The 12,971-nt window shown below is 34.8% G+C and overlaps 1 protein-coding gene across 1 annotated transcript in view; it reads right to left on the reverse strand.

Moving 5' to 3' along the window:
• The window catches only part of cnpy2 (canopy FGF signaling regulator 2), a 31,984-nt gene that overhangs the window by 4,252 nt on the left and 14,761 nt on the right, over positions 1 to 12,971 (reverse strand). Inside the window, exons 4-5 of the mRNA XM_062055292.1 lie at positions 7,685 to 7,882; positions 7,157 to 7,253 (exon numbers count right to left, since the gene is read on the reverse strand). Coding sequence (XP_061911276.1) covers positions 7,157 to 7,253; positions 7,685 to 7,882 — 295 coding nt within the window. The remainder of the gene's footprint in view (positions 1 to 7,156; positions 7,254 to 7,684; positions 7,883 to 12,971) is intronic.

The raw sequence follows: 12,971 nt of genomic DNA on the forward strand, positions 1-12,971 counted from the left end.
GGATGTAGCAAGAGACAATCAAGGTGTAAATAACAACAGGATGTAGCAAGAGACAATCAAGGTGTAAATAACAGGATGTAGCAAGAGACAATCAAGGTGTAAATAACAACAGGAAGTAGCCAGAGACAATCAAGGTGTAAATAATAACAGGAAGTAGCAAGACACAATCTAGGCTGTAAATAACAGGAAGTAGCAAGTGACAATCAAAGTGTAAATAATAACAGGAAGTAGCAAGAGACAATCAAGGTGTAAATAATAACAGGAAGTAGCAAGAGACAATCAAGGTGTAAATAACAACAGGAAGTAGCAAGAGACAATCAAGGTGTAAATAACAACAGGATGTAGCAAGAGACAATCAAGTTGTAAATAACAGTATGTAGCAAAAGACAATCAAGGTGTAAATAACAGGATGTAGCAAAAGACAATCAATGTGTAAATAACAGGATGTAGCAAGAGACAATCAAGGTGTAAATAATAACAGGAAGTAGCAAGAGACAATCAAGGTGTAAATAATAACAGGAAGTAGCAAGAGACAATCATGGTGTAAATAACAGGATGTAGCAAGAGACAATCAAGGTGTAAATAACAAGATGTAGCAAAAGACAATCAAGGTGTAAATAACAAGATGTAGCAAAAGACAATCAAGGTGTAAATAACAGGATGTAGCAAAAGACAATCAAGGTGTAAATAACAGGATGTAGCAAAAGACAATCAAGGTGTAAATAACAGGATGTAGCAAGAGACAATCAAGGTGTAAATAACAGGATGTAGCAAGAGACAATCAAGGTGTAAATAACAGGATGTAGCAAAAGACAATCAAGGTGTAAATAACAGGATGTAGCAAGAGACAATCAAGGTGTAAATAACAGGATGTAGCAAGAAACGATCAAGGTGTAAACAATAGGATGTAGCAAGAGACAATAAAGGTGTAAATAATAACAGAAAGTAGCAAGGGACAATCAAGGTGTAAATAACAGGATGTAGCAAGAGACAATCAAGGTGTAAACAATAGGATGTAGCAAGAGACAATCAAGGTGTAAACAATAGGATGTAGCAAGAGACAATCAAGGTGTAAATAACAGGATGTAGCAAGAGACAATCAAGGTGTAAATAACAGGATGCAGCAAGAGACAATCAAGGTGTAAATAATAACAGGAAGTAGCAAGTGACAATCAAGGTGTAAATAATAACAGGAAGTAGCAAGAAACAATCATGGTGTAAATAACAAGATGTAGCAAAAGACAATCAAGGTGTAAATAACAGGATGTAGCAAGAGACAATCAAGGTGTAAATAACAGGATGTAGCAAGAGACAATCAAGGTGTAAATAACAGGATGTAGCAAGAGACAATCAAGGTGTAAATAACAGGATGTAGCAAGAGACAATCAAGGTGTAAATAACAGGATGTAGCAAGAGACAATCAAGGTGTAAATAACAGGATGTAGCAAGAGACAATAAAGGTGTAAATAACAGGATGTAGCAAAAGACAATCAAGGTGTAAATAACAGGATATAGCAAGAGACGATTAAGGTGTAAACAATAGGATGTAGCAAGAGACAATCAAGGTGTAAATAATAACAGGAAGTAGCTAAAGACAATCAAGGTGTAAATAATAACAGGAAGTAGCTAGAGACAATGAAGGTGTAAATAATAACAGGAAGTACCAAGAGACAATCAAGATGTAAATAACAGGAAGTAGCAAGACACAATCAAGGTGTAAATAACAGGATGTAGCAAGAGACAATCAAGGTGTAAATAACAGGATGTAGCAAGAGACAATCAAGGTGTAAATAACAACAGGAAATAGCAAGAGACAATCAAGGTGTAAATAACAACAGGAAGTAGCAAGAGACAATCAAGGTGTAAATAACAACAGGATGTAGCAAGAGACAATCAAGGTGTAAATAACAGGATGTAGCAAGAGACAATCAAGGTGTAAATAACAACAGGAAATAGCAAGGGACAATCAAGGTGTAAATAACAACAGGAAGTAGCAAGAGACAATCAAGGTGTAAATAACAACAGGATGTAGCAAGAGACAATCAAGGTGTAAATAACAACAGGATGTAGCAAAAGACAATCAAGGTGTAAATAACAGAAAGTAGCAAGAGACAATCAAGGTGTAAATAATAACAGGAAGTAGCTAAAGACAATCAAGGTGTAAATAATAACAGGAAGTAGCAAGAGACAATCAAGGTGTAAATAATAACAGGAAGTAGCAAGAGACAATCAAGGTGTAAATATTAACAGGAAGTAGCAAGAGACAATCAATGTGTAAATAATAACAGGAAGTAGCAAGAGACAATCAAGATGTAAATAACAGGAAGTAGCAAGACACAATCAAGGTGTAAATAACAACAGGATGTAGCAAGAGACAATCAAGGTGTAAATAACAACAGGATGTAGCAAGAGACAATCAAGGTGTAAATAACAGGATGTAGCAAGAGACAATCAAGGTGTAAATAACAACAGGAAGTAGCCAGAGACAATCAAGGTGTAAATAACAACAGGAAGTAGCCAGAGACAATCAAGGTGTAAATAATAACAGGAAGTAGCAAGACACAATCTAGGCTGTAAATAACAGGAAGTAGCAAGTGACAATCAAAGTGTAAATAATAACAGGAAGTAGCAAGAGACAATCAAGGTGTAAATAATAACAGGAAGTAGCAAGAGACAATCAAGGTGTAAATAACAACAGGAAGTAGCAAGAGACAATCAAGGTGTAAATAACAACAGGATGTAGCAAGAGACAATCAAGTTGTAAATAACAGTATGTAGCAAAAGACAATCAAGGTGTAAATAACAGGATGTAGCAAAAGACAATCAATGTGTAAATAACAGGATGTAGCAAGAGACAATCAAGGTGTAAATAATAACAGGAAGTAGCAAGAGACAATCAAGGTGTAAATAATAACAGGAAGTAGCAAGAGACAATCATGGTGTAAATAACAGGATGTAGCAAGAGACAATCAAGGTGTAAATAACAAGATGTAGCAAAAGACAATCAAGGTGTAAATAACAAGATGTAGCAAAAGACAATCAAGGTGTAAATAACAGGATGTAGCAAAAGACAATCAAGGTGTAAATAACAGGATGTAGCAAGAGACAATCAAGGTGTAAATAACAGGATGTAGCAAAAGACAATCAAGGTGTAAATAACAGGATGTAGCAAAACACAATCAAGGTGTAAATAACAGGAAGTAGCAAAAGACAATCAAGGTGTAAATAACAGGATGTAGCAAGAGACAATCAAGGTGTAAATAACAGGATGTAGCAAGAAACGATCAAGGTGTAAACAATAGGATGTAGCAAGAGACAATCAAGGTGTAAATAATAACAGGAAGTAGCAAGGGACAATCAAGGTGTAAATAACAGGATGTAGCAAGAGACAATCAAGGTGTAAATAACAGGATGTAGCAAGAGACAATCAAGGTGTAGATAACAGGATGTAGCAAGAGACGATCAAGGTGTAAACAATAGGATGTAGCAAGAGACAATCAAGGTGTAAATAATAACAGGAAGTAGCAAGAGACAATCAAGGTGTAAATAATAACAGGGAGTAGCAAGAGACAATCAAGGTGTAAATAACAACAGGATGTAGCAAGAGACAATCAAGGTGTAAATAACAAGATGTAGCAAAAGACAATCAAGGTGTAAATAACAGGATGTAGCAAGAGACAATCAGGGTGTAAATAACAGGATGTAGCAAGAGACAATCAAGGTGTAAATAACAGGATGTAGCAAAAGACAATCAAGGTGTAAATAACAGGATGTAGCAAGAGACAATCAAGGTGTAAATAACAGGATGTAGCAAAAGACAATCAAGGTGTAAATAACAGGATGTAGCAAGAGACAATCAAGGTGTAAATAACAGGATGTAGCAAAAGACAATCAAGGTGTAAATAACAGGATGTAGCAAAAGACAATCAAGGTGTAAATAACAGGATATAGCAAGAGACGATTAAGGTGTAAACAATAGGATGTTGCAAGAGACAATCAAGGTGTAAATAATAACAGGAAGTAGCTAAAGACAATCAAGGTGTAAATAACAGGATGTAGCAAGAGACAATCAAGTTGTAAATAACAGTATGTAGCAAAAGACAATCAAGGTGTAAATAACAGGATGTAGCAAAAGACAATCAAGGTGTAAATAACAGGATGTAGCAAGAGACAATCAAGGTGTAAATAGTAACAGGAAGTACCAAGAGACAATCAAGGTGTAAAAAATAACAGGAAGTAGCAAGAGACAATCAAGGTGTAAATAATAACAGGAAGTAGCAAGAGACAATCAAGGTGTAAATAATAACAGGAAGTAGCAAGAGACAATCAAGGTGTAAATAATAACAGGAAGTACCAAGAGACAATCAAGATGTAAATAACAGGAAGTAGCAAGACACAATCAAGGTGTAAATAACAACAGGATGTAGCAAGAGACAATCAAGGTGTAAATAACAACAGGAAGTAGCAAGAGACAATCAAGGTGTAAATAACAACAGGATGTAGCAAGAGACAATCAAGGTGTAAATAACAACAGGATGTAGCAAAAGACAATCAAGGTGTAAATAACAGGATGTAGCAAGAGACAATCAAGGTGTAAATAACAGGATGTAGCAAGAGACAATCAAGGTGTAAATAACAGGATGTAGCAAAAGACAATCAAGGTGTAAATAACAGGATGTAGCAAGAGACAATCAAGGTGTAAATAACAGGATGTAGCAAGAAACGATCAAGGTGTAAACAATAGGATGTAGCAAGAGACAATAAAGGTGTAAATAATAACAGGAAGTAGCAAGGGACAATCAAGGTGTAAATAACAGGATGTAGCAAGAGACAATCAAGGTGTAAACAATAGGATGTAGCAAGAGACAATCAAGGTGTAAACAATAGGATGTAGCAAGAGACAATCAAGGTGTAAATAACAGGATGTAGCAAGAGACAATCAAGGTGTAAATAACAGGATGTAGCAAGAGACAATCAAGGTGTAAATAATAACAGGAAGTAGCAAGAAACAATCATGGTGTAAATAACAAGATGTAGCAAAAGACAATCAAGGTGTAAATAACAGGATGTAGCAAGAGACAATCAAGGTGTAAATAACAGGATGTAGCAAAAGACAATCAAGGTGTAAATAACAGGATGTAGCAAGAGACAATCAAGGTGTAAATAACAGGATGTAGCAAGAGACAATCAAGGTGTAAATAACAGGATGTAGCAAAAGACAATAAAGGTGTAAATAACAGGATGTAGCAAAAGACAATCAAGGTGTAAATAACAGGATATAGCAAGAGACGATTAAGGTGTAAACAATAGGATGTAGCAAGAGACAATCAAGGTGTAAATAATAACAGGAAGTAGCTAAAGACAATCAAGATGTAAATAATAACAGGAAGTAGCTAGAGACAATCAAGGTGTAAATAATAACAGGAAGTAGCAAGAGACAATCAAGATGTAAATAATAACAGGAAGTAGCAAGACACAATCAAGGTGTAAATAACAACAGGATGTAGCAAGAGACAATCAAGGTGTAAATAACAGGATGTAGCAAGAGACAATCAAGGTGTAAATAACAGGAAGTAGCCAGAGACAATCAAGGTGTAAATAATAACAGGAAGTAGCAAGAGACAACCTAGGCTGTAAATAACAGGAAGTAGCAAGAGACAATCAAAGTGTAAATAATAACAGGAAGTAGCAAGAGACAATCAAGGTGTAAATAATAACAGGAAGTAGCAAGAGACAATCATGGTGTAAATAACAGGATGTAGCAAGAGACAATCAAGGTGTAAATAACAAGATGTAGCAAAAGACAATCAAGGTGTAAATAACAGGATGTAGCAAAAGACAATCAAGGTGTAAATAACAGGATGTAGCAAGAGACAATCAAGGTGTAAATAACAGGATGTAGCAAAAGACAATCAAGGTGTAAATAACAGGATGTAGCAAGAGACAATCAAGGTGTAAATAACAGGATGTAGCAAAAGACAATGAAGGTGTAAATAACAGGATGTAGCAAGAGACAATCAAGGTGTAAATAACAGGATGTAGCAAGAAACGATCAAGGTGTAAATAACAGGATGTAGCAAGAAACGATCAAGGTGTATACAATAGGATGTAGCAAGAGACAATCAAGGTGTAAATAATAACAGGAAGTAGCAAGAGACAATCAAGGTGTAAATAATAACAGGAAGTAGCAAGAGACAATCATGGTGTAAATAACAGGATGTAGCAAGAGACAATCAAGGTGTAAATAACAGGATGTAGCAAAAGACAATCAAGGTGTAAATAACAGGATGTAGCAAGAGACAATCAAGGTGTAAATAACAGGATGTAGCAAGAGACAATCAAGGTGTAAATATAAGGATGTAGCAAAAGACAATCAAGGTGTAAATAACAGGAAGTAGCAAGAGACAATCAAGGTGTAAATAACAGGATGTAGCAAAAGACAATCAAGGTGTAAATAACAGGATGTAGCAAAAGACAATCAAGGTGTAAATAACAGGATGTAGCAAAATACAATTAAGGTGTAAATTACAGGATGTAGCAAAAACAATCAAGGTGTAAATAACAGGATGTAGCAAAAGACAATCAAGGTGTAAATAACAGGATATAGAAAGAGACAATCAAGGTGTAAACAATAGGATGTAGCAAGAGACGATCAAGGTGTAAACAATAGGAAGTAGCAAGAGACAATCAAGGTGTAAATAATAACAGGATGTAGCAAGAGACAATCAAGGTGTAAATAATAACAGGACGTAGCAAGAGACAATCAAGGTGTAAATAATAACAGGAAGTAGCAAGAGACAATCAAAGTGCAAATAATAACAGGAAGTAGCAAGAGACAATCAAGGTGTAAATAATAACAGGAAGTAGCAAGAGACAATAAAGGTGTAAATAATAATAGGAAGTAGCAAGAGACAATCAAGGTGTAAATAATAGTAGGATGTCAAAGTGCACAAGCGATGTTTTAGTAACATTTAGTATTCTTAAATGGCATACAAGTGTAAAAAGAAGCTAAGCGCTGTTTGCAGTAAACAACTCTCTACATTATTTTTGGTCAGATTGTGAAATGTGTGTAAATGTTTCATTTGTAACACACTTGATATGTAAAAGACTGCACACACACACACACACACACACACACACACACACACACACACACCTGTCCTCTTGCTGCAGAGTTTGTCTTTGACATTTTCTGTCTCGTGAGAGAAGAATTCGATGAGTTCGTCTTCATTCTGCTCAACAATTGTCTCGCACTGACAACAGGACAAGATCAACGCTTTCAAAAACCACTAAAGTAAAAATTATGTACATGAAAAGTAACGACATACTGTGTATAGAACAAATATATTAAAAAATAAATAAACATGCCATAATGCTTGTAAAAATGCATTATGGCAAACAAGTAATGATCATCAGATGTTTTGATAACTCAATCAGTAAAATAGATGAGACAATAAAACATTTCCTTTCTTTACTCAGTCACAAAATAAATTATTAAAAATGTTAAATAAAATGAAATACATTAATAAATATAAAACATTCAAATACATAGAGATATAAAATGTTAACTATAAAAACTAAATAATATCCTAACCATAAAATGAACATTAAAAATAAATAAACAGCAGAAAAAATAACTAAATAAGCAAATTAATGTTACAAATAGTCAACTTTCTGTACTCACAGCAAATTTTAAACTGCCAGTGATTCTGGTGTCCAACGTGGCCTCAGAGAGGTCCATGGCCTCGCCATTGCGAGATCTGATCCTCATGTAGGACTTCCTGTTGGTGACGGCGTCCATGCGCTCGCCGTAGTCCTGCATCCTGTCGCACACGCTCTCCATCAGCTCTAGGAGGTTTCCCTCGGAGCGTGCCAGAGGAACCTGGTGGTGTGGAACATCACTGGCATTACATCCAGTACATCTGTCATGCTCCACACCATAGCTATCCAAAGTGCGGCCCGGGGGCCATTTGCGACCCGCACCTCATTTTTAACCACATTATACAAATATAAAAAAAAGCGTTTTAAAAAACATTAAAAAGTGGAATACAAGAGCAAAAAGGTCAAATGTCAAGAGAAAAAGTTGCAATTTTGACTAATAACTCAAAGCTGCCATGCAGGCTGTCATTGCACAACAGACAATAATGAATCAAAATCAATGTTACAAATGATTGACCTATTCAAGGCTTCAATTACTTCACTTAAAATTTGAAATATTTTTTGGGAAAAAATATTGTGTATATTGTGGGGATTTTTTGACAAAAAGGGCATAAAACAAAACAATTTAAATAAAAACATTAAAATGACAATACAAACTTATGATGGATGTACGGATCTGAAGTTAAAAAAATTAAAAATTATGACTTATTTTATTTTTTATGAGTGGGGGCCTTTTGGATCCCAAAAACGTTAGGATTTTTTTTAAACAGTCATCGCTCAAAAATTAATAATGAATTAAAAATAATGTCATGAATAATTAACCTGCTTTACATCAAATATTCCACTTTGAAAATCCTTTCAGGGAAAATAGTGAATATTTGTGTTTTTACCATTAAAACAGGGTTTTCACAAAAAAGCCAATAAACATTAAAAACAAAACAAAAAAACTTTATATTGACAGAAAATCTGAAGTTGACCTAGAGATTTAGCGTTGAATAAAAAAAATAATTTAATACCAATGTATGACTTATTTTTTAAATTTTTATGCTTTTGGGTACCCAGGACCAAATTTGAAGGGAGCCTTAAATGTTAAAAAAAAATCTGAATATCATCCATCCATCCGTTTTCTACCGCTTATTCCCTTCGGGGTCGCGGGGGGCGCAACTATCTCAGCTACAATCGGGCGGAAGGCGGGGTGCACCCTGGACAAGTCATCTGAATATCATATTGGTTTTAAAAATTAAAAATATCAGTCTGGCCCCCGCACGCCCTCATTGGTAACTCCTGCTCTACACTATGAATATATCATAAAAGTACCTCAGTTTTTGTACCACTTTTCCTATGATTTGGGCTTTGATGAAAATATTCGCCAAATTCCTTCTCCTTTTAGTACCATGTCTCGGTAACTTAACGTACGTACGGCCAAACATTGCGCCTAACAAACGAGAGTGTTTACCGGTCTATCAGAGCAATCAAGTGCCCAAACAAAGAATCCCATGCGTTGGTGACTCGGTCTGTCATTTTTTGTTAGAGTAAGAATGCACAACAAGCCATCATGGAACCAAAAACAGCTGTGAGTAGGGCTGCAGCTATGGATTATTTTAGTAATAAATTAATTTGATAAATGCACATCATCAACATTGGTGCATTAATAAAGAAACTAAACTCTCTGGTGTTTACCGCCACACATCACAGCACCCAGACACCACCGCTCTCATGAGTGCTCGATTGCAACGGCAGTGCAGAAAATGTCCGCATCTTTAGAGAGGAACTGCCATTATTTTTTAAATGTTGCCTATCGTTCACAATCCTTATGTAAGACAAGAACACATGCCTCTCTTTTTTTATGCATTCTAACACGTAAATAAACGTTAGCAAAAGTCAGCTAACAATGGAGTCTATTTCGCCTATAAAAGCGCTCTAAAAACATCCAAACACATTGTTTTATATACACACTGTAAGTATATATGTAATGTATTCATAATAACATGTAATATTTACATATTTTCATCATGATGTGAGTAAATATGTAATGTAGTAACATTCATAATATGTAATATTTACACACTCTCATCATACTGTAAGTATATATGTAATGTAGTAACATTCATAATAACATGTAATATTTACACATTCTCATCATACTGTAAGTATATATGTAATGTAGTAACTGTCATTACATGTAATATTTACATATTTTCATCATACTGTAAGTATATATGTAATGTAGTAACATTCATAATAACATGTTATATATACATGATGTAAGTATATATGTAATGTGGTAACATTCATAATAACATGGAATATTTACATATTGTCATCATACTGTAAGTATATATGTAATGTAGTAACATTCCTAACATGTAATATTTACATATTTTCATCATGATGTAAGTAAATATGTAATGTAGTAACATTCATAATAACATGTAATATTTACACATTCTCATCATACTGTATGTAATGTAGTAACATTCATAATAACATGTTATATACTGTATACATGATGTGAGTATATATGTAATGTAGTAACATTCATAATAACATGTAATATTTACAATTTCATCATACTGTAAGTATACATGTAATGTAGTAACATTCCTAACATGTAATATTTACATATTTTCATCATGATGTAAGTAAATATGTAATGTAGTAACATTCACAATAACATGTAATATTTACACATTCTCATCATACTGTAAGTATACATGTAATGAAGTAACATCCATAATAATATGTTATATATACATGATGTAAGTATATATGTAACGTAGTAACATTCATAATAACATGTAATATATACATGATGTAAGTATATATGTAATGTAGCAACATTTATAATAACATGTCATATTTACATATTTTCATCATACTGTAAGTATATATGTAATGTAGTAACATCCATAATAACATGTATTATTGACATATTATGCTCATTTTAAGCATACGCAGGGACATTACTTTCAGATACGCATCAGAGCGTTCGCTTACAGACAGATTTTTCTTCATAGTCCTCGCAAAGAGGTTAAAAAAAGGCAAGTGCAAGACCAACGTCTTTTTGTGTCTTGCAATCTCCGGGTTCGAGTTAGATGTCAAAGTTGACCAACTTGTCGGTTCCTGGCCACAACCTTCTACTATCCCGGTGAGAGGCATGGTTTATTATGGATTACATTATTATATCATCTAAAAGTAATTTTCACCAGTTGATGATGTCAATATAGCAACATAAGCTAGTTAGCTCTCTGTGATCAATGCACCACTAAAAGTAGTTCCTCAGCATTAGGGTTTATAATAACAATATTGCTAATACTTGGTATTGTTGTGGCACTTTTTGGATGTTTTTTAGAGGGATTTATAGGCGGAATAGAGAAGCTATCATTGACTCCATTGTCAGCTGACTTTTATTTACAAGTTAGAAAGCATAAAAAAAGAAAAAACATGTGTTCTTGTCTCGCATAAGGATTGTAAATTATAGCTAAAAAAATATATTCAAAAAGTGCAATTCCCCTTCAAAGTTCTGGGCACTCCATACGATCCAGATTGGATCAATTTACATTTTGTATTGATTGAATGACTCATTTAATGATTAGAACAGAATCAAAGCATTTTATTCATTTATTATTGATAATTTTTGTAGCCCTGGTTGTGAATAGGAGTAATTTAACGAAAACGAGAACACACTGAACGTAGCAAAGTGGACTTCTTTCCTCCCCGCCTTCGCCAACAAGTCTTCAATAAAAAGTACAATTGATGTTAAATGTTAATTTTTCCATTTCACATTATTTTATGTAGAAAACTATAACCATTACCTGTAAAATGTATTATATGTTAATATTTGTAGGTATTTAAAATGGATTAATCGGATTGGAATTATTTCAAAACTCATTTGGATTTTGTATGATTTGAGTTAAAACTAAAAAAATGTAAAAACGTTGATACTTTTTGTACATTAAAGATGCTGAAACCAAATAAATGCACTTAAGTATATGCTAAACTATTTGGAAGAAACATTGGCCCCGTTTACACTGCACACCGAATCTGATTGTTTTTGCCCTCAAGTGACACAGATCAGGGGCCGTACTTATCAAGCTTCTTAGAGTGCCATTTTACACTTAAGTCCTGAAAATTTGCGAAATTTAGTCCTACTCTCAAACTTAAGAATAAAAGCTTTTTATCAACGTTCTTAAGTCTAAGAATCACTCCTACTCTCCACGATATTTAAGAGACCTTCAGAGGTGTCTTAAGTGGTTAGGAGTTGCCAGCAGGGGATGGCACTGAGGCGAGAGACGTGCGCGAACGTTCATCTTTGTTTGATGACGAGCAGCTGATCAAACGGTATCGTTTAGACAGAGCAGGTATTATTTTTGTCACAGATTTAATAATTTTCCATTCCTTGTTGATTTCTGCATGTGGCTGCAGTGGGCTAGTATATATAGAGCCACCAACACCAGTTTCAAATTAGTTGCCTAATTAATGAATTGGAAAGAAAATGTTATGAGAGTAGCGTATGTGTGTGGCACACACATACGCTAGGTTACAGCATGTGAGGTGAGTGACGTCAGTGAGTGTGTGGGCGAGAGAAGAGAGGGAGCGGTATTGTGAGTGCGAGCGGGGACTAGTTTGTTTTGTGTTGGATTGGCTGTGTGCAAGCAATCAATAAAGCAAGATTTGCAACTAATCGCCGGACTCATCATTCACTCTAAAGTCGTCCGCTGTGGAGACCCACTGCCGGGTAAAGTGAAGGGTGTTGCCCCGAGCATACATCCTGGAGAAGTGTCTCCCATGCCTCTTTGTTACGGTCTGGGAGCAGGAAGCAGGAAAGGTGCAACAAAAAGGAAACATTTATTTTTGATTCATTGCCAATATTGTTTGTTTGTTTTGTATTATTTTGTAGTTTATTGTCAAAATATACACTCCCATTGCCACTTAAATATTTCTAAGATATTTCTTTATTCTTAGACAAGGGATTCCCTTCCGTGATTGGTCATTTCTATGGACACAGAAATTACGTCACCTAAAATTCCGTTTACGGCACATAGTAATGTCGTAATTCAGCTCTGAGTGTGACACTTAAGATTCAGTCCTACACTTCGCTGAAAGTGTGAGTAAGACGCTTGATAACTAACTTTTAAGTGCAGCTTTCAGCGAAGAATTTATTTACTCTTAAGTCAACTCTTAGCAGACTTCTTAGGAGTAATTCTAAGAAGCTTGATAAGTACGGCCCCAGATCTGTGTCACTTGAGGGCAAAAACAATCAGATTAGATGTGCAGTGTAAACGGGGCCAATGTGGCCACAACATCACTTG

This window comes from Entelurus aequoreus, linkage group LG01, assembly GCF_033978785.1.
Source record: "Entelurus aequoreus isolate RoL-2023_Sb linkage group LG01, RoL_Eaeq_v1.1, whole genome shotgun sequence".
NCBI lineage: Eukaryota > Metazoa > Chordata > Actinopteri > Syngnathiformes > Syngnathidae > Entelurus > Entelurus aequoreus.